The sequence below is a fragment of the Oncorhynchus keta genome, chromosome 11 (assembly GCF_023373465.1).
Source record: "Oncorhynchus keta strain PuntledgeMale-10-30-2019 chromosome 11, Oket_V2, whole genome shotgun sequence".
Lineage (NCBI taxonomy): Eukaryota > Metazoa > Chordata > Actinopteri > Salmoniformes > Salmonidae > Oncorhynchus > Oncorhynchus keta.
This window is the reverse complement of record NC_068431.1, coordinates 23,086,650-23,105,640: the sequence shown is the minus strand read 5'-3', so window position 1 is coordinate 23,105,640 and position 18,991 is coordinate 23,086,650. Positions and strand designations below refer to the sequence as shown.

Below are 18,991 nucleotides of genomic sequence, written 5' to 3'. Positions count from 1 at the left end.
GTTCTTGAATGTGTTCTAAAATTGAAAATAATAGCGATTCCGTATCACATTGGGTGAGGCAGGTTACCGGAAGGTATAATCTAATTAAAATAAATGTAAATATATATACAAAAAATATGAAAAAATACAAAAGTACACGAGAGGACAAACAAACACGTCTTCACTGCTACGCCATCTTGGTTATGAGCCAAGGAGTACCGGTACCGAGTCAATGTGCAAGGGTATGAGGGAGAGGTATTTGAGTTAATATGTACATGTAGGTAGAGGTAAAAGTGACTAGGCAATCAGGATAGATAATACACAGAGTAGTAGCAGCGTATGTGAAGATTGTGAAAGAGTGTCTGTTCAGGAAGCCTTAAGCTGCCTATCGATCATCGTTTTTGAAACCAGTGGACAGCCGGTGGAAAATGTGCTCTTGCAACAGCTGCATAATGTGGATCACAGCCCATGGAATAAAAAGTGGGCCTTTTATTTCTAAATCTAATTCATGCTGATAAAATAAATAAAACATTTTTTTTTCTTTTTTAACTAGGCAAGTCAGTTAAGAACAAATTCTTATTTACAATGACGGCCTAGGACCAGTGGGTTAACATCCTTGCTCAGGGGCAAAACGGCATATTTTTACCTTGTCAGCGGTTACTGGCCCAATGCTCAAACCACTAGGCTACCTGCCACCCCTAATGGACACATGCTCAAACTCGCACACTTTTGATTGCTCCTTTAAGTCTATCTGTACATCTCTACATCCATTTTTGGATTATAAATCCATTGATTCTTGAAGAATATAAAACTTATACATGGAAAAGGCAGTGTGGAGTGTAATAGAGATGGCGTCATCTGTGGATCTGTTGGGGTGGTATACAAATTGGAGTGGCTCCAGGGTGTCTGGGATGATGGTGTTGATGTGAGCTATGACCAGCTTTTCAAAGTATTTAATGGCTACAGATGTGAGTGCTACAAGGCGATAGTCATTTAGACAGGTTACCTTGGCATTCTTGGGCACCAGGACTATGATGATCTGCTATCTAGATATTACAGACTGGGTCAGGGAGGTTGAAAATGTCTGTAAAGACACTTGCCAGCTGGTCATGCTTTGAGTATGCGTCCTGGTAATACATCTGGCCCTGCAGCCTGTTTTAAAGGTCTGACTCACATCGGCTAAGAAGAGCAGTCGTCCAGAACAGTTGGCTCTTTCATGCATGGTTCAGTGTTGCTAACTTCAAAGCGAGTATAGAAGGCATTTAGCTCGTCTGGTAGGCTTGTGTCACTGGGTAGCTCATGGCTGGGTTTACAAGCCCTGCCATATCCGACGACAGTCAGCCGGTGTAGTAGGATTCAATCTTTGTCCTGTATTGACGCTTTGCCTGCTGGATGGTCCGTCGGAGGGCGCAGTGGGATATTTTATAAGCGTCTGGATTAGTGTCCCGCTCCTTGAAAGTGGCAGCGCAGGCCTTTAACTCAGTGAGGATGTTGCCTGTAATCCATGTATTTGGGTTGGGATATGTACGTACGGTTACTGTGGGGACGACGTCATCGATGCTCTTATTAATGAAGCCAGTGGCTGATGTGGTAAACTCCTCAATGCCATTGGATGAATCCAGGAACATATTCCAGTCTGTGCTAGTGGATCAGTCCAGTAGTTTAGAATTCATTGGACCACTTCTGTATTGAACACTACTTTGTTAGTATTTTTGCTTTTAATCAGGAGTCAGATTTGCCAGACAGTGGTGTGAAGCATTTGACACTTTTCTGATTTTCTCTATTTTTGCATATTTTAGACACTGAATGTTATCAGCTCTTCAACCAAAACCTAGTATTAGATAAAGGGAACCAGAGTGAACAAGTAACACAACATATTCATACTTTTTTCAATGTATTTAATAAACAAAGTTAAGGAACACCAAATGCCCCTGTGCGAAAAAATACAATGAACAAAAATATAAACGCAACATGTAAAGTGTTGGTCCCATGTTTCATGAGCTGAAAGAAAATTAGCCAGAAATGTTCCAATACTCACAAAAAGCTTATTAATCTCATTTTGTGCCAAATTTGTTTACATCCCTTTTCATGAGCATTTCTCCTTTGCCAAGATAATACATCCAAGAAGCTGATTAAACAGCATGATCATTACACAGGTGGACCTTGTGTTGGGGACAACAAAAAGCCACTCTAAAATCTGCAGTTTTGTCATACAATGCCACAGATGTCTCAAGTTGAGGGAGCGTGCAATTGGCATGTCGATTGCAGGAATGTCCACCAGAGCTGTTGCCAGAGAATTTAATGTTAATTTCTCTACCATAAGCCACCTCCAATGCCATTTTAGAGAATTTGGCAGTATATCCCACCGGCCTCACAACAACAGACCATGTGTATGGCGTTGTGTGAGAGAGCAGTTTGCCGATGTCAACGTTGTGAACAGAGTGCTCCATGGTGGTGGTGGGGTTATTGTATGGGCAGGCATAAGCTACGGACAACGAACACAATTTAATTTTATTGATGGCAATTTGAATGCACAAAAATAGAGACGAGATCCTGATGCCCATTGTGAGGCCCTTCTTTTTAAGGTATCTGTGACCAACAGATGCATATCTATTTTCCCAGTCATGTGAAATCCAGAATAGGGACAAATAAATGTATTTCAATTGACTGATTTCCTCATATGAACTGTAATTCAGTAAAATCTTTCAAATTGTTGCATTTATATTTTTGTTCAGTATAATTGCCCTTTTATGCACAATAACTGGTTGTGCCACATTTAGCTGCAATGACTGCAACAAAACACTTCCTGTAGTTGTGGATGAGTCATATCCCTGTGGAGTAATTTTGGAACTGGCTTTAACTCAGCGGCATTTGTGGTCTTTCAGGTCCTGAGTTTAGGCCTGAACTGTGACTAGGCCATTCCAGAACTTTACATTTGTTGCCTTTCAGCCATTCGTGTGTGTTTTGGATCTTTGTCTTGCTGAATGACCTATCTGTGCTTCAGCTCACAGACAGATGACCTGACATTCTCCTTTAGAATGATCTAAAATCATATAAATAGAATAAATAGAATTATTCATGGTTCCTTCAATGAACCCTGCTAGGTAAAGTCCCCCCTTATCTCAGCTCGCTGGTCACCATAGCATCTTCCACCTGTAGCACACGCTCCAGCAGGTATATCTCTCTAGTCACCCCCAAAACAAATTCTTTCTTTGGCCGCCTCTCCTTCCAGTTCTCTGTTGCCAATGACTGGAACGAACTACAAAAATCTCTGAAACTGGAAACACTTATCTCCCTCACTAGCTTTAAGCACCAGCTGTCAGAGCAGCTCACAGATTACTGCACCTGTACATAGCCCACCTATAATTTAGCCCAAACAACTACCTCTTTCCCTAATGTATTTATATTATTTATTTATCTCCTTTGCACCCCATTATTTTTATTTCTACTTTGCACATTCTTCCACTGCAAATCTACCATTCCAGTGTTTTACTTGCTATATTGTATTTACTTTGCCACCATGGCCTTTTTTGCCTTTACCTCCCTTATCTCACCTCATTTGCTCACATCGTATATAGACTTGTTTCTACTGTTTTATTGATTGTATGTTTGTTTTACTCCATGTGTAACTCTGTGTTGTTGTATGTGTCGAACTGCTTTGCTTTATCTTGGCCAGGTCGCAACTGTAAATGAGAACTTGTGCTCAACTTGCCTACCTGGTTAAATAAAGGTGAAATAAAAACTAAAATGATGGCAAGTGGTCTTGAGGCAGCAAAGCATCCCCAAACCATCACACTACCACCAACATGCTTGACTGCTGGTTTGAGGTTCTTACTGTGGAATGCAGAGTTTGGTTTTCATCAGACCGAATAGGACCCATGTCTTCCAAAAAGTTCCCCTTTTGACTAATCTGTCCATAGAACATTCTTCCAAGAGTCTTGATGATCATCCAGGTGCTTTTTGGCAAACTTGAGTCAACTTTTTTTAGATGAATTGGGTCCCGATATGTCTGGCAAAAACCAAACACCTCACACCAACGGTCAAGCATGGTGATCGCTGAGTTAAAGCAGTTCTACATGAAAGTGGGCCAAAATTCCTCCACAGGGATGTGAGAGACTAACACACAGGAAGTGTTTGGTTGCAGTCATTGAGTGTAAGGGGGAAATAACTTTTTCACACATGAGCATTGGGTGTTGTATAACTTTGTTAATTAAATGAAGAATTATCCACATTGTTTATGTTCCCTTTATCTAATATTAGGTTTTGATCTGAGAACAGAAACGAGTCAGAAATGTCCAAAAATAGAGAATCAGAAAGGGGGCAAATACTTATGGCACTGAGGTTAGAGATTACGTTATAGCAGGGGTAGGCAACCCTGTTCCTGGAGTGTCACAGCTACTACCGGATTTTGTCCCAACTAGGCACCACACTGAGCTACTTAGCTAATTGATCAGTTCAGTGATTACTTAAATTCAACACATCTGGTCAAGTGCCTGCTGCACACCAGAACCAGGGTTGCCTGTGCTATAGGGTTCAAAGCTTTCTCAAATAGATGATTTGCGGTCCAAAGCTTTTTCAAATAGATGATGCCGTGCTGCAATAGAATGCTTATGGTTACTTTAGGAATTGTTCAACAGAATCCAGAAATCACATTTTGATGTTGAAGAAACTATGTTGATGTACAAAAGGTTTAATACAGGTTACTTTAATAGGTGTTCAAGGAATAATAGTTGCGTCAACAGACAGTGTTATGACATATGACTCAGTGGAAGGAGCTGAGGGCGATGGCTAAGGGATCCCTCACTAAGCAGGTGCTTCAGTAAGGCAAGGCTGCATTGAACAACTGGGCTGTAACAATCAAGTCCATACATGTCATGATACAGTACTATTAACATAAATAAGATCGAGCACACATTGTACAAACTATCAGAGGAAACATACTTTAGATCTGGCGTCACCTCTTCACAAGAACAAAAGGGAAGCTGTGATCTACATTCCTGTAAAGGGAGAACATTTATATAGTCTTTTTTATCTGGGTGCATATTCGGTTTTTCTATTTTTGTAACTAAAGGAACAACTATAAAAAGGAAATTGTAATAAATAAACTTGAATACAGAGGATTTGGCAATTGTTCTTTGTAATTGCATGAGTGTCCCTGGTTTCACCGTTTCCTGAAGTGAGAGCCTAATTGAACTGCAGAGAAGAAACATAAAACCATCTGGGGTGACACTGTCCCTCACAATTATAAAAACAAACTCTCTCATATTACTAAAAGACATTTGCAGGTAAGTCATAATTACTTATAACCAATGATGTATATATAATCTAGATGATTGACACGGGGAACTGTTTTGAAGCCACTGCGCCTCCATCATGGCACTCCCTCACAATTGTAAAAAATATTTTTGAAGCTAATGAAATACATTTAATGTCTACATTCGTTTGACACATTTATTCTATTCAGACACATGAATGCATACTTTTAAATGGTGAGAAACATCCTTAAAGTACAATTCTTTGAAAGTATTAATGTTACTGTTCCCACTACAACAAAAGGCCATGTAATTGTGTCCTTTAAATATTGTAGAATTCCATTAATTCCTATGGAGTACTGCTTTTCTGAGGAGTGCCAATATGGCTGATTGGTGGCTTCAAAACCTCTCATTGGCCAATCCATAACATCAACAATCCAGGGTTTATATACATGGTTGTCACAGCACAGCAGCTGACTCATCATGAGGCCCATAGGTTGAAACAAACTATTCACCTGTGAAAACAGTCCACCATCGCATACATACACAGTAGAGTCAAGACTTGAATTGGAATTATAAAAATACAGGTACAAAATCGATTACATTCAGGAGACAGTACCAGCACAAAGGGGTATCGTCTATATTTATTTTGATAACTAATCATATAGGAATTTTATAGAGGCATCTTCTAGATGTGGACCCCAGGAAGAGTAGGTGCTGCTTTAGCAGTAGCTAATGGGAATCCTAATAAAATACTAGTTAGAAAAGGCTGAGGGTGATACATAAATGGCTGATTTTGAAGGGGTTTGTTTTCAACTTAGTTAAAGAATACTTCACTGCATAATTTCATAAAATAGACATGAATACCTGTATAATTGTTTACATTTACCTCATGATATGGAGGAAGGCTAAACACTCTTAAAAGGAGAATTATGTGAAATGGGGGATAAATTAAAATCTTAAGATCATCATGATATCATTTTGGTTTGGGTCACAAGGTATAAATATTGTCTTTTAAAAAGAGGCATTGAAAGGTATCAGTACAGTGTACACCATTCCCACGTGGGGTTTAAGTCTTAGGAAACCCATGAGATATATAGGATTAGTTGTGCTGATATAATACATTTGTTACCTGAAAATCTATACACCATGAAAATGCAGTGCAACTGCAATGCTAACCTTAGTTTTCAATAGAATTGTCATTGAAAGACAACTTTCCCCTTTCTTTGGCAAATGTCTGAAAACCACTTGTTATAAGTCTTAATTTCTGTGAAATAACACCACTGATGTCCATCAGTGGAATAACTATGTGTAGTTTACTGCTTGGATGATTTTAGTCAGCCTTGAATTTATTCTCTCAAAACTGAAAAGTCTCTAATTTTTCCCCCCAAAGTTTGTTGAAGCTTCTATTGAGCTCAAAAGTCATGTTTTAGGTCTGCTCGTTCACAGTCCGTTTGTCAGCTTTTAGGGATGAATGAACAAATACAGCGAAGAGAGTCAGCATTGCGCATATTCCTCTACAAGTCAGCCCAATCCTGGAGAGATTTATTCAATATATTTTAAATTTATTCTACTTTGTGGCATTATATTCTCTTAGCCAAGACTAAATACCTCCATTGACAATAAGAGGGTAGAGCCTCTAAAGTTCATGCTGTGCCGACAGCACACATCATTCAGACATAGCCCAGAAATGGCAATGCAGTTGCTTTAAGAATACTAACTCAAAAAGTTGAAAACTACCTTTCTAGAAGTAGTGCACCTCATCTCAGTGCACATTTGTTTAACGGGTACATTAAGCATAGATGCATCACTTTGTGTATGAGATTTTTCACAACAGTCTTAATCCAGTTAACTAGGCCTCAGGAAAGACCACTGAGGTTGGGAACACAAGATAAAGAGGAAATACAAAATCTAGTTCAACAGCATCATAATGCACACAACTCTTAAGTGAAGGAGAAGGCTCCAATGTAATAAGAGAAACTCGAAGAGAAAAAGGCAAGGAGAGAAGTGTGATTTACTGCACAACCTAAAAAAAGGAGCATTGGTCAACTTGGAAACAAAAGAGTAATAATAATATGGTAAGTTCATGGAGGACATGTCGGTGGGGACTTGCAATGTGAGTTCGTCATACACTACTTTCTCCTTCTGATTAGCTTACACCCAGAGCATACGTCAAGAGTCCCCCACTACAGCTCACACACTGTAAACAGAAGAACGGACACGAGGATCTGCTATCTGGATATGGAATGGATGCTAGCCTGTTCTACCTCGGTTAGAACATGCAATAAAAAAAATATTTTTTAAACAATGCGTTAAAAGCAATGACCATTGTCTTGTTATTGAAATACGTTCAAAAGCAAAACCTTGATTATTCTGATTGCCTAAGAGTGGACCATTACTTGGCATAAGAAAATATCAAAAGGCCAATAGGAAAAACAAAACGAGGGAAAACACATCACCCTACTAAGAAAAAGTTACATCTTAAAAGCGTCTCCTACTCCTAAAATTTGTGCAGCGTCTGTTAAAAAACTCTTAGGAAACTAGTAGCACACATTTGGATTAGCCTTGAAGATGCTACGCAGACTGCAATAAGATCAAGTATTGACACAAAAAGAATTTTCATCATTCAAGTATATTCAAACGGATGTAAGAATTGAGTGAATGGTTGCGTAGTAGATGGGATGGTCGTCAGAAATAAAGAGCAGAGGTTGTGGTACGGTTAGGGTCGTGATGAGAGTGTTAAGGCCATGGAGAACCATTCATTCTGTTAGTAACTTTGCTTGTCATCACATTGAGCCCCACTGTAGAGGGTTGAACACCAGGTAAACAGGCAGATTAAGACTGAAAATATGCTAACCAAAGGCCTCCCATCTAAACTTAAACGCAAGCTTAAGTTTAAATGCAAGAGCCTCAATCTGTTGAGTTCAAACTGACCACCGTAGTAGCAGTTGCTAAGCTGGCGTGAAGGCTAGGGATAGATCAGTATTGAATACATGATGGCATCTTAATGGTTGACAGTGGTTACAACGTGCACGGGCGGCATGTAGCCTATCAGTTAAGAGCTTTGGGCCAGTAACCAAAAGGTTGCTGGTTCAAATCCCCAAGATGACTAGGTGAAAAATCTATGTGCCCTTGAGCAAGGCACTTAATCCCAATTGCTCTGGATAAGAGTGTCTGCTACATGGCTTAAAAGCTAATGGTCTAGAAGGTTAAGAGGTCTGCTGTGTCTATAGACCACACTAAATAGTACAATTAAAATTAAGGTACACAAGTAAGGTCTGTGTATCTTGGAACCCTTTCAGTCACGAGGACTATCTACTCAGGCTGTGTTAGTTCAAGCATGAAGGCGTGCGGGAAAACACAATATCTGACTCATCCTACGTCGAGGTATGCTAGGTGGAATCTTCACGAAACAGTGTGGTTGAAATGGAAGATGTTATCGTACGTGTGTACATTTCCTTTCTTTTTTTAAATGCAATTTTTGTTAGCAAAACTTGACCTTTAAAATGGCGTAATATCAGACAAAGGTTACACGTTAACACAACTACCTCTAACGGAGAAGGAAGCCATGCTCTCAGGGACTGGTCTTCCTCTTCCACAGGGTCCTCTAGACAGGTGTGTCTGGGAATGAGGGGCAATATGACCTCCTACTGCCAAGGGAAGTGTTCAGGAGAACACTGGGAAGGTCAGTTCACCCACTCTTTCCCCCTCAGACCAGCGCTCTAGAGCTAGTTTCACCACATAGGAGTCCATCAACGAGTCACATTCCGTCTCTTTCCTTCCTTCCAGGACAGGATGAGGAGTTGGAGGTTAAAAAGTTTAAACGAACAAGCGAGCATCTATTTTGTTTTGCCGGAGGCAAGAGGCTCCTCTACTTCATTGGTCAGCGCAGGAGATGAGCAAAGGGGTCTTGGCCATGTCCTTCTTCTGGCTGTCACCAATCACATGCTGGCCTCTGAGATAGGAGGAAGAGAATAAGGTAAAGGTTAAAACTTCTTATGGCTTAGATCCCACTACCGGGATCGATATGACAACAGCCAGTGAAAGTGCAGGGTGCCAAATTCAAACAAAAATCTCATAATTAAAATTCCTCAAACATACATGTATCAAGGATAAGTAATCCTTCTCACCCCCCCCCCTAAAAGATTTAGATGCACTATTGTAAAGTGGCTGTTCCACTGGATGTCATAAGGTGAATGCACCAATTTGTAAGTCGCTCTGGATAAGAGCGTCTGCTAAATGACTTAAATGTAAATGTAAATGTATCAAGCACACAAGTATTTTACACCATTTTAAAGATAAACTTGTTGTTAATCCCACCGCAGTGTCCGATTTCAAAAAGGCTTTACGACGAATGCACACCAAACGATTATGTTAGGTGAGTGCCTAGTCACAGGAAAACAAAGCCATTTTTCCAGCCAAAGAGAGAAAAGCAGAAATAGAGAAAATGAATCACTAACCTTTGATGATCTTCATCAGATGACACTCATAGGACTTCATGTTACACAATACATGTATGTTTTGTTCGATAAAGTTCATATTTACATCCGGTGATTTTGCAGAGCCACATCAATTTACAGAAATACTCATAATAAACATTAATAAAAGATAAGTGTTAATCATGGAATTATAGGTCCACTTCTCCTTAATGCAACCGCTGTGTCAGATTTAAAAAAAAATTTACGGAAAAAGCTAACCATGCAGTAATCTGAGTACAGCGCTCAGACACAAAAACAAGCCATACAAATATCCACCATGTTGTGGAGTCAACAGAAGTCAGAAATAGCATTATAAATATTCACTTACCTTTGATGATCTTCATCAGAATGCACTCCCAGGAATCCCAGTTCCAGAATAAATGTTTGTTTTGTTTGATAAAGTCCATAATTTATGTCCAAATACCTTCTTGTTGTTCACGTATTTAGTTCACAAATCCAAATTCATGAGGCACGATCACTAGGTCCAGACGAAAAGTCAAAAAAGTCTGTTAGAGTCCGTAGAAACATGTCAAATGATGTATAGAATCAATATTTAGGATGTTTTTAACATAAATCTTCAATAATGTTCCAACTGGAGAATTCCTTTATCTTCAGAAATGCAATGGAACGCAGGTCGCTTTCATGGGAGCGTGCGTGATCAGCTCATGCCAGACACCTGGTTGAAAGAGCTCTCATTCCCTCCTCTTTCATAGTAGAAGCCTGAAACAAGGTTCTAAATACTGTTGACATCTAGTGGAAGCCTTAGGAAGTGCAATATGACCCCATAGACACAGTGTATTCGATAGGGAATGAGTTGAAAAACTAGAAACCTCAGATTTCCCACTTCTTTGGTCAGATTTTTTCTCAGGTTTTTGCCTGCCATATGAGTTCTGTTATACTCACAGACTTCATTCAAACAGTTTAACCTGTTGATCCTACCCCCTACTTTTTCGAACATTCTGTTAAAAATCATGCAACATTTCAGCGCCCTGCTACTCATGCCAGGAATATAGTATATGCATATGATTAGTATGTGTGGATAGAAAACTCAGACGTTTCTAAAACTGGTTAAATCACGGCTGTGACTATAACAGAACGTGCGTTTCATCGAAAAGCGCAGGAAAATCTGATCACTGAAAACTGGAAAATATATCAATGCGCCACTTGAATGTATTGTTGAATAGAAACCACATTACCTGGAGCCGAGGTTGCAATACCTACAGCTTCCACACGATGTCAACAGTCTTGTCATTTGCCTAAGATTTGTTTCTTGGTCAAACGGACAAGAGACAGCCCATTTCTTCCGGTCTCCGACCGGATATTTTGGTTGAGATTTATCCGGACATTATTTCAAGACGTACAGCTATAGAATATACGCCTCGTGATCAATTTGATCGATTATTAACGTTTACTAATACCTAAAGTTGCATTCCAAAAGTATTTCGAAGTGTTTTGTGAAAGTTTATCATCGACTTTTTTAATTTAAAAAAATTACGTTGCGTTATAAAACGCAGTTTTTTTCCTTGCATACGTAGAATGTATGCACACATGACTGTAAGTCGCTTTGGATAAAAGCGTCTGCTAAATGGCATATATTATTATATTATATTATTGATCACACAGTCTTCATAGATCGATATCTAGGCTATATATGGACCGATTTAATCGAAAAAAAGACCCAATAGTGATGTTTATGGGACATCTAGGAGTGCCAACAAAGAAGATGGTCAAAGGTAATGAATGTTTTATATTTTATTTCTGCATTTTGTGTAGCGCCGACTATGCTAATTATTTAGTTTACGTCCCCTGCGGGTCTTTAGGGGTGTTGCATGCTATCAGATAATAGCTTCTCATGCTTTCGCCGAAAAGCATTTTAAAAATTGTTGGCTGGATTCACAATGATTGTAGCTTTAATTCAGTAGCCTGCATGTGTGTTTTAATGAACGTTTGAGTTTTAACGAGTGCTATTAGCATTTAGCGTAGTGCATTTGCATTTCCAGATGTCTAGATGGGACACCTGCGTGTCGGGTGGAGGTAAGAGGTTAAGAAACGTCAGAGTGTTTTCTATCCAAATCTACCATAATTTGCATATCTTAGCTTCTGGGCCTGAGTAGCAGGCAGTTTACTCTGGGTACCTTATTCATACAAGCTACTCAATACTGCCCCCCAGCCATAAGACGTTTTAACAATGTACTTTTTGTTCTTGGCAAAGACTTGTGGTGTGGCATTTGTGCTGGGCCAATGGTTTGTTGTCTGGTTAGTGAAGACATGTCAAACTCAATTCCTGTTGGCCCGTGTGTCTTCAGGCTTTGGCTCCTCCGTTGTACTTGATTGGTAAATTAAGGTAATTGATTAGTTAGGAACTCTGCACCTGATTATCTTGGTTACAATTGCACACACATTGAAAGGTAATAATTGTATTTATTTAACCTTTATTTAACTAGGCAAGTCAGTTAAGAACAAATTCTTATTTACAATGATGGCCTACCCCGGCCAAACCCTAACCCGGATGACGCTGGGCCAATTGTGCGCAGCCCTATGGGACTCCCAATCACGGCCGGTTGTGATACAGCCTGGAATCGAACCAGCGCCTGTAGTGATGCCTCTTGCACTGAGATGCTGCGCTACTTGGGAGCCCTAATAAAACATGGCACATTCAAAGTGTACAGAGAACATTTTAAACACAGGGGGTTTCAAAAAGTTTAAAAGCATAAGAACCTTGAAGCAAAGGTGCATCCCATGTCATATATTTATGTCTGCCTACCTGTGAATGTTCTCCATGGCTGCCACCTCTGCAAGGGCAGCCAGGCTAAAGAAGGCAGGCAGGTCTTCAGGTGCACTGCTCCTGTCCGCTTCCTCTTGCTTGGATGCATTGTAACACCCTGTTTCATTGCATAAAGTATCTTGGGATAATGGCTTGTCATCCTGCTCCGGGGTCAGGTCCCTGGCTTTGTCCTCTGTGTTAAAATGGACCAAAGAAGATAATTCAAAATGGTATGGATAGAACAACGCTCGTTGCTACCTCGTTTCTGTAATTTGTAATGGTTAAAAAAAACATTTGGCATTTTCTAGCTCACATGTTTACTTAAATCCAATGTATTTGATAATGTGCAGAATAAACTATTAGGAAAGACCATTCACCTTCGGCTGGGGATACCCTGCCGTCGGCCGAGCGCACCAGGTGGGTGATCTTGCTCTTCCTGGCCTTCCTTTTCTGGCTACCCACAGGCACGCTAGGGCTAGTTCCCATGGCTTCTGGGTTCAGCGTGGCGGTGGCACAGGGGGCTGGGCTCGGCTTTGCCTTGGTGGCCTTGGCAGCCGAGTCTAACATGGGGGAGTCACTACACATCGCTATGTCTGAGAAGAGAGGGGAAACATGGGGAACAATTCTTTTTTTAAAGAGCCATTCCTTTTCAATAAGGATTTTAGAATTCTTCCACTCAAATTCTAACTTCAGATCTGGGCACCAAACATCAAAGTAAATCATGAATTGACTGAAAAAATGTTTGTCCGAAACCCTGTTCTGCTAGATGGCATGCATAGGATGTGACTTTTTCATTTACGCTAACAACTAAAGAGAGAATGTTTTAAATGTGTCTAAAATCAAAGTGTCTAGATTTACTGTGTCAAGTGATCTTTTAAAAATAATGGCTTTGGTATGAGGTAAGCATATGGTAGCAGGGGTCATAATGCAATATAAGCGTATGGTACTTACATGGTCCATTTTTACATTGAGTAATGTATCCATTGTCTCCAACTATATGTAAATATCATGCCAAGAACATTCACAACTGGATTAAATAGTGCACACAAATATTACATTACATGATGCTCTAATTCACCTTTATCCAAAGTATTGGGCTTCTTCTTTTTCTCCTTGTAATTGCTAACAATCTTGTGGAATAAAGTATTTTTCTGAGATGGAGATGGACCTGATATAACAAAAAAGAAACAAAAAGAGACCAGAGAATGGCATGCAATGTTAAATGGTAACAAGGTCTCTTTTTCTCATGAGAGAGTGGTCAAGTTTCTGAAAGTGAGGAGCAAAATGAGCGGTATGGGGTATGGATGGGAATGGGGAGTTAAAACATATTGAAACATTTGGTGAACATTCCGGTGACATATTGTGCTCACCCGTGGCAGGTTTCAGAGGTTGTTCCGCCGGTGTGGTGCTAATGTCAGTTTTCTTCTTGGTGACGACGGTGCTCTTTTTGTCGAATGTCAGAGGGCTGTACTGCGGCAGGCTGTTGAACTTCTTCTCAAACTCCTCCTCTAGTTTCCCCAAACTGCAAAGGTGATACATGTTGTTGATTAGATACAGGAGGAACATGCCCACCGCCATTTTCCAGGCCTTCATCATGCGGAAACACAGTGCCATTTGTTTGTCCCAGTTGATTGTTATATTTCTATAGAAATGCCAACACAATAATAGCTTTTTTCCAAGTTCCCTCTTGAGTGTTTCAAGAGTGCTTTGATCAGATAAGTAAGCTCCACTGTTGCTATGTTTCTCAATTACTGAGTGGTGGGAACTTTTTTTTTTGTTTGTCTACTTTTCTTAAACCGAAGAGGAAACAAAAACCGAAGATTGGTTCATCAGCCTAAGAACTGGCTCATTATCCAAGAAGGGCTTGAATTAAACATTCACTTTTGGGAACCCCTGAAACTATTAATGGGCTGAACCAATCTTAATATTCTTAATGCTTATAGAGGTGCCAAAATGAAAAATATCAAAACACTTATGGGGTGCCCATAACTTAAACTGAGCGGCTATTTGCTCTCTCTTCAGGGGTTCCTCACAAGAAGATGTTAACTTGGACACAGAGGACTCCATCACACCACAAAGAAAGTGGAGCTAGTGATGAAATAGACACATTTTTATTTCAGTATTTGTCATCATCCAACAATTCACTAATAGAACAGACTTGCAGCGTAAATTCAATGAGCAACGAGTGCACATAGCCAATCTTCCATCACTCACTTCAATAACAACAAACGTGAATCCTTGCAGGACGAATGTGCCCCTTGAGAAATGGGATTATTGTCTGTTCACTATATTCTGCTCCCACTAGTGATCTTTCAGTGACAAGGGTAAATTAGGGTGAATTGGTCTTGGACAGAACTCACCCTGGCGCGGTCTCGTCTTTGGATTTGGACTTCTTAAGCTTCTTGAAATTACTGGGTCCCATCTGTGAGAAAGCCCAGGTCTCGTCAGTCCAGCCTCCATCAGATGCACTTCGAAAAGAACCTCTTTTGCCTAATTAACACGCACACACATACACACACACACACTTACTTTAGAGTAGCCACCAGTAAAATTAAGTTAAAACCCTGGGTCTTGCTCGGAATGGGCATAAATCAGCAGCATATTAAGACAGTAATTGTGGAGACAGGGTAGGGGGGGGTTACTAATGCGTACCTCTGTCCACGTTGGCCCTCAGTGAGGTCAGCATCCCTTCCGACACCAGGGTCTTGTACAGCGCCCCCTTGCAGCTTCTCTCAGACTTTCTGGAGCCACACCCCTCTGCGTTGGCCTCCAGTTCCCTCTCCCCGACTTTGTGCTTGATGTGCGGGGGGCTGGGAGGGGAGGTGTGCTCCTCCGTGCTGCTGCTAATATTGGCCTCCTTAGCCTCTATCTTGGGGCTTGCTGGATTCACCACCGTCCCCACTGTCAATGGAAGCTCTGTGCGTCCGTCGTCCTCTTTGTCCTTCACATTTCTCTCATCTTCCTTAGCCTTTAGGGGCCTCTTGGCTTTGGGCTTGGCCCTCTTTTTGGGTGAGCTGGACTCTACCAGAATGGTAACTGCGGCGGAGCGAGCCTTCTTCTTGGGCATATCCTCCCTGGCATCGCCCCAGGCCCCTTTAGCCACTGCTTCGATAGTGTAGAAGAGGCTCTCCAACTCTGACTCGGATGAAGGTCGCTTCTTGAGGGTCTTTTTGGGTGAGCCGGGACCAGGGCTCTTGTCTTTGTCCACCACTTTGGGCGGCTCTCTGGTGCTGGCGTCTTTCTTCCTTTTGATTATGGCTGCTTGGCCTCTGAGCAGCAGGAGACTAGCATCAGTCGGCATGGAGGAAGACGGGGGAAAGGAGAGAGGAAGATCATGGGTGTTGTCCCCAACCTCCTCTACCACAGTCTCAGTTTTGATGTGTGGGGTGCAGGTATCATCCTGTGTTTCCATCTTCCCTGCCTCGGAGGCCAAGCACATCTACACAAAACAAAACAGTTCACATGCAATCTTTGGACAATAAAATCGACGAGTTGCGTGGAAGATTAAACTACCAACTGGACATTAAAAACGAATATCTTATGCTTCACGGAGTCGTGGCTGAACGACGACAGCATACAGCTGGCTGGTTATACGATGTACCGGCAGGATAGAACAGCGGTGTCTGGTAAGACAAGGGGCGGCAGTCTATGTATTTTTGTACACAACAGCTTGTGCATAATATCTAAGGAAGTCTTGAGCTATTGCTCGCCTGAGGTAGAGTATCTCATGATAAGCTGTAGACGACACTACCTACCGAGAGAGTTTTCATCTGTATTCTTTGTAGCTCTTTTACATACCACCAGTCAGAGGCTGCCACTAAGACAGATTTGAATGAGCTGTATTCCGCCATAAGCAAATAAGAAAACGTTCGTCCAGGCGGCGCTCCTAGTAGCCAGGGACTTTAATACAGGGAAATACGTTTAACGTTAAATACGTTTTAACACATTTCTATCAGCGTGTTAAATGTGCAACCAGAGGGAAAATAACAAGAGGCTTCTAAACGTCTTCTACCCCCAAGCCATAAGACTCCTGAACATCTAGTCAAATGGCTACACAGACTATTTGCAGTGCACCCCCCCTTTACACCACTGCTACTCTGTTGTCATCTATGCATAGTCACTTTAATAACCCTACCTACATGTACATACTACCTCAAATAACCGGTGCCCTCGCCTATTGATTCTGTATCAGTACACCCCTGTATATAGTATTGCTAATGTTATTTTACTGCTGCTTTTTAATTACTTGTATTTATTATTCTTATCCGTATTTTTTTTTTTAAACTGCATTGTTGGTTAGGGGCTCGTAAGTAAGCATTTCACTGTAAGGTGAAATTCGGCGCATTGTATTCGGCACATGTGACTAATAAAATTTGATATGAAACTAACATTTCAGTAGTCACATCGATGTGAAAGTGCTGGAGCTAACTATGAATCATTTCGACTGTAGGGTATTTCAAGAGTTCAATAGTATCAAAATGGACTTAAATGGAACCTTAATGAGGGAGGGCCTGCAGTACCTCAGCAAGCTGGAAGAGAGCGGACTGGCCACACTGCTTTCCCTCTGGTGCAGTCGACTGGCTTGAATCAGAGGAGATCTGCTTTGATACACAACAGAGGAGAATTAGACAATACATCATAAAAGACAATACAACAGCATTATAGAGTATGTAGTAGTGTGGAGTGGCAGACTTGAGACAGTGTAATGACTATACCTCTGCCAGTTGAAAAAGAGGGGACTTGACATTGGCAGTGGGTACGTCAGGCTTTCCCTGCTGTGAGGTTCCAGACCACATCTGAGGAAAAAGTTGAATGAGAAAATGGATAAGATCCTGGGCTTATGCATGTTCATATTTGTGACTTGTGTATATTTGTACTAAACAGTATAGTATGGTTATTAGAGAGTAAATGCTTTCATTTGTGCCCTCCCTTACCAGGCATACCCGCACTGGGAATAGCCAATAGTGTCAGTATTTTAATTTTGTTGTTGTGGATTTCAGTAAGCAGGAAGATATCCCACTTAGTTTAAAAACAAACTACTTAAGAGTGCATTACAATATGCAAGTATGCTTAGCAGTTGGCAGATCGCCTATAAAAATTTTACAGGCCAATAACATTGAGCTAAATCATGTGTAGACAAGCCTTTCCCTGAGAATACCCACGTCAGCCTGGTCCCCCAAACTCAAGGGCTTCCCTTTGCCAGCTGTGTCCATTAAACTCGGCTGACGCGTGCTGGAAGAGATCTGAAAAGGGACACAATTGAGGGTTGCCTGACCCATTTAAACAGGAATGAGCCTCACTTCCTTGTGCCACCATTTTAGGGAATGGTAGAATTTTATGTGATGTGTTGGGTATTGTAAGAGCAAACCAAACCATTTATATGCAAATAGACAATACATCTAATGTAGGCTATTTTCGATACACATGTGCATTTAGGAAAATCTATAAACTGTTGTATCAGAGCGTATTTGCCGTAACAGCCCTATGTAATAGTTACAAGAGGTTAAAGAGAAAACATTCCCATTTCAGGTGGTTTTACCTCCGCAAGTTGGAATAGGGAGGATTTATCAGGGTACTTAGTGACATCTGTGGCTCCAGATTGTGATGAGCTGGAGGAAATCTGTGGCGGTTCAATTCACACATTCAGCATAAACACTTGAATAATGTGATCTTCAAATTTGTATCTCACAGTGCTTTTACAACACATATGAGAATTACTTAAGTGCCTCAGATATATTTCCACTAAAACTATGATTTCTAGATTAAAATTGTACTACAACAAGGATAAACTCACTAGACTGGGCCTTTTCATAAATTGTCTCAAAGACCCTTAGATAACCCTCTGAAGTCCTCCGGTGGTTAATTTTTGCACTACAGTCCAGGATTTAGTGGATATGACATGACATACCTCTCTGGCAGTAAGGGCATGCTCCCCAGCCAACAGTAGCATGCTTAGGCCACCCATCTTCGTGGGATCTGGGAAGGCACAAAATAAAAGCTAGTTAGGATATATTTTTACAAATTTGACATTCATTTAGTGGCAGCTATGCCGAGACATGACATATTTCATTAGCCTTTTTACCAGAAATGGAAACTTGACGCACCTGCCATGGCGAAATTAAGCTGTGGTGTGCTGTCAGTCTTGGGCAGTTTCTTGGCAGTGGCACAGCCCTTAGGGGAGTTGGAAGGGAAGGACCACACTTTATTGCAGGTGTTGCTGACAGTGTGGCAGGGGCTCTTGACTGGCTTGTTGGTGGCAGGGCACCACTTGTAGCCCGGGTTAGCCTTCATGAAGGCATCCTTGTACTGGAAAACGACAACGCCAGAAAGGTTATCAGCAAAAGCACACAGGAAATAATACATACTATAGCAAAATGCAGCAAATACTGAAAAACACAGTGGAGGCTCAGAGGAGGATGGGGAGGACCTTCCTACACAGTGAATTTGATAAAAATAGTGAAACATAGATTAAACTATAATAATAAACATGAAATAATATTATACATCACAAATGCATA

The 18,991-nt window shown here is 40.9% G+C and overlaps 1 protein-coding gene across 10 annotated transcripts in view; it reads right to left on the bottom strand.

Annotated features, from left to right (window-relative positions):
• Positions 1-4,668: 4,668 nt before the first annotated feature.
• The window catches only part of LOC118389947 (HMG box transcription factor BBX-like), a 45,632-nt gene continuing 31,309 nt past the window's right edge, over positions 4,669-18,991 (bottom strand). For 7 of the 10 annotated variants that reach the window (XM_035779968.2, XM_052529765.1, XM_035779975.2 and 4 more), the window contains 13 exons: positions 18,578-18,779; positions 18,382-18,449; positions 18,013-18,093; positions 17,636-17,716; positions 17,189-17,269; positions 16,994-17,074; positions 15,126-15,912; positions 14,834-14,963; positions 13,844-13,995; positions 13,552-13,641; positions 12,851-13,066; positions 12,474-12,666; positions 4,669-9,186 (listed from right to left, as the gene is read on the bottom strand). In XM_035779968.2, coding sequence (XP_035635861.1) covers positions 9,108-9,186; positions 12,474-12,666; positions 12,851-13,066; positions 13,552-13,641; positions 13,844-13,995; positions 14,834-14,963; positions 15,126-15,912; positions 16,994-17,074; positions 17,189-17,269; positions 17,636-17,716; positions 18,013-18,093; positions 18,382-18,449; positions 18,578-18,779 — 2,241 coding nt within the window. In that variant the 3' untranslated portion in view covers positions 4,669-9,107. Of the gene's footprint in view, positions 9,187-12,194; positions 12,347-12,473; positions 12,667-12,850; positions 13,067-13,551; positions 13,642-13,843; positions 13,996-14,833; positions 14,964-15,125; positions 15,913-16,993; positions 17,075-17,188; positions 17,270-17,635; positions 17,717-18,012; positions 18,094-18,381; positions 18,450-18,577; positions 18,780-18,991 lie in introns of those variants that run through there. The other 3 variants (XM_035779976.2, XM_035779977.2, XM_035779978.2) reach the window with 3 other exon arrangements.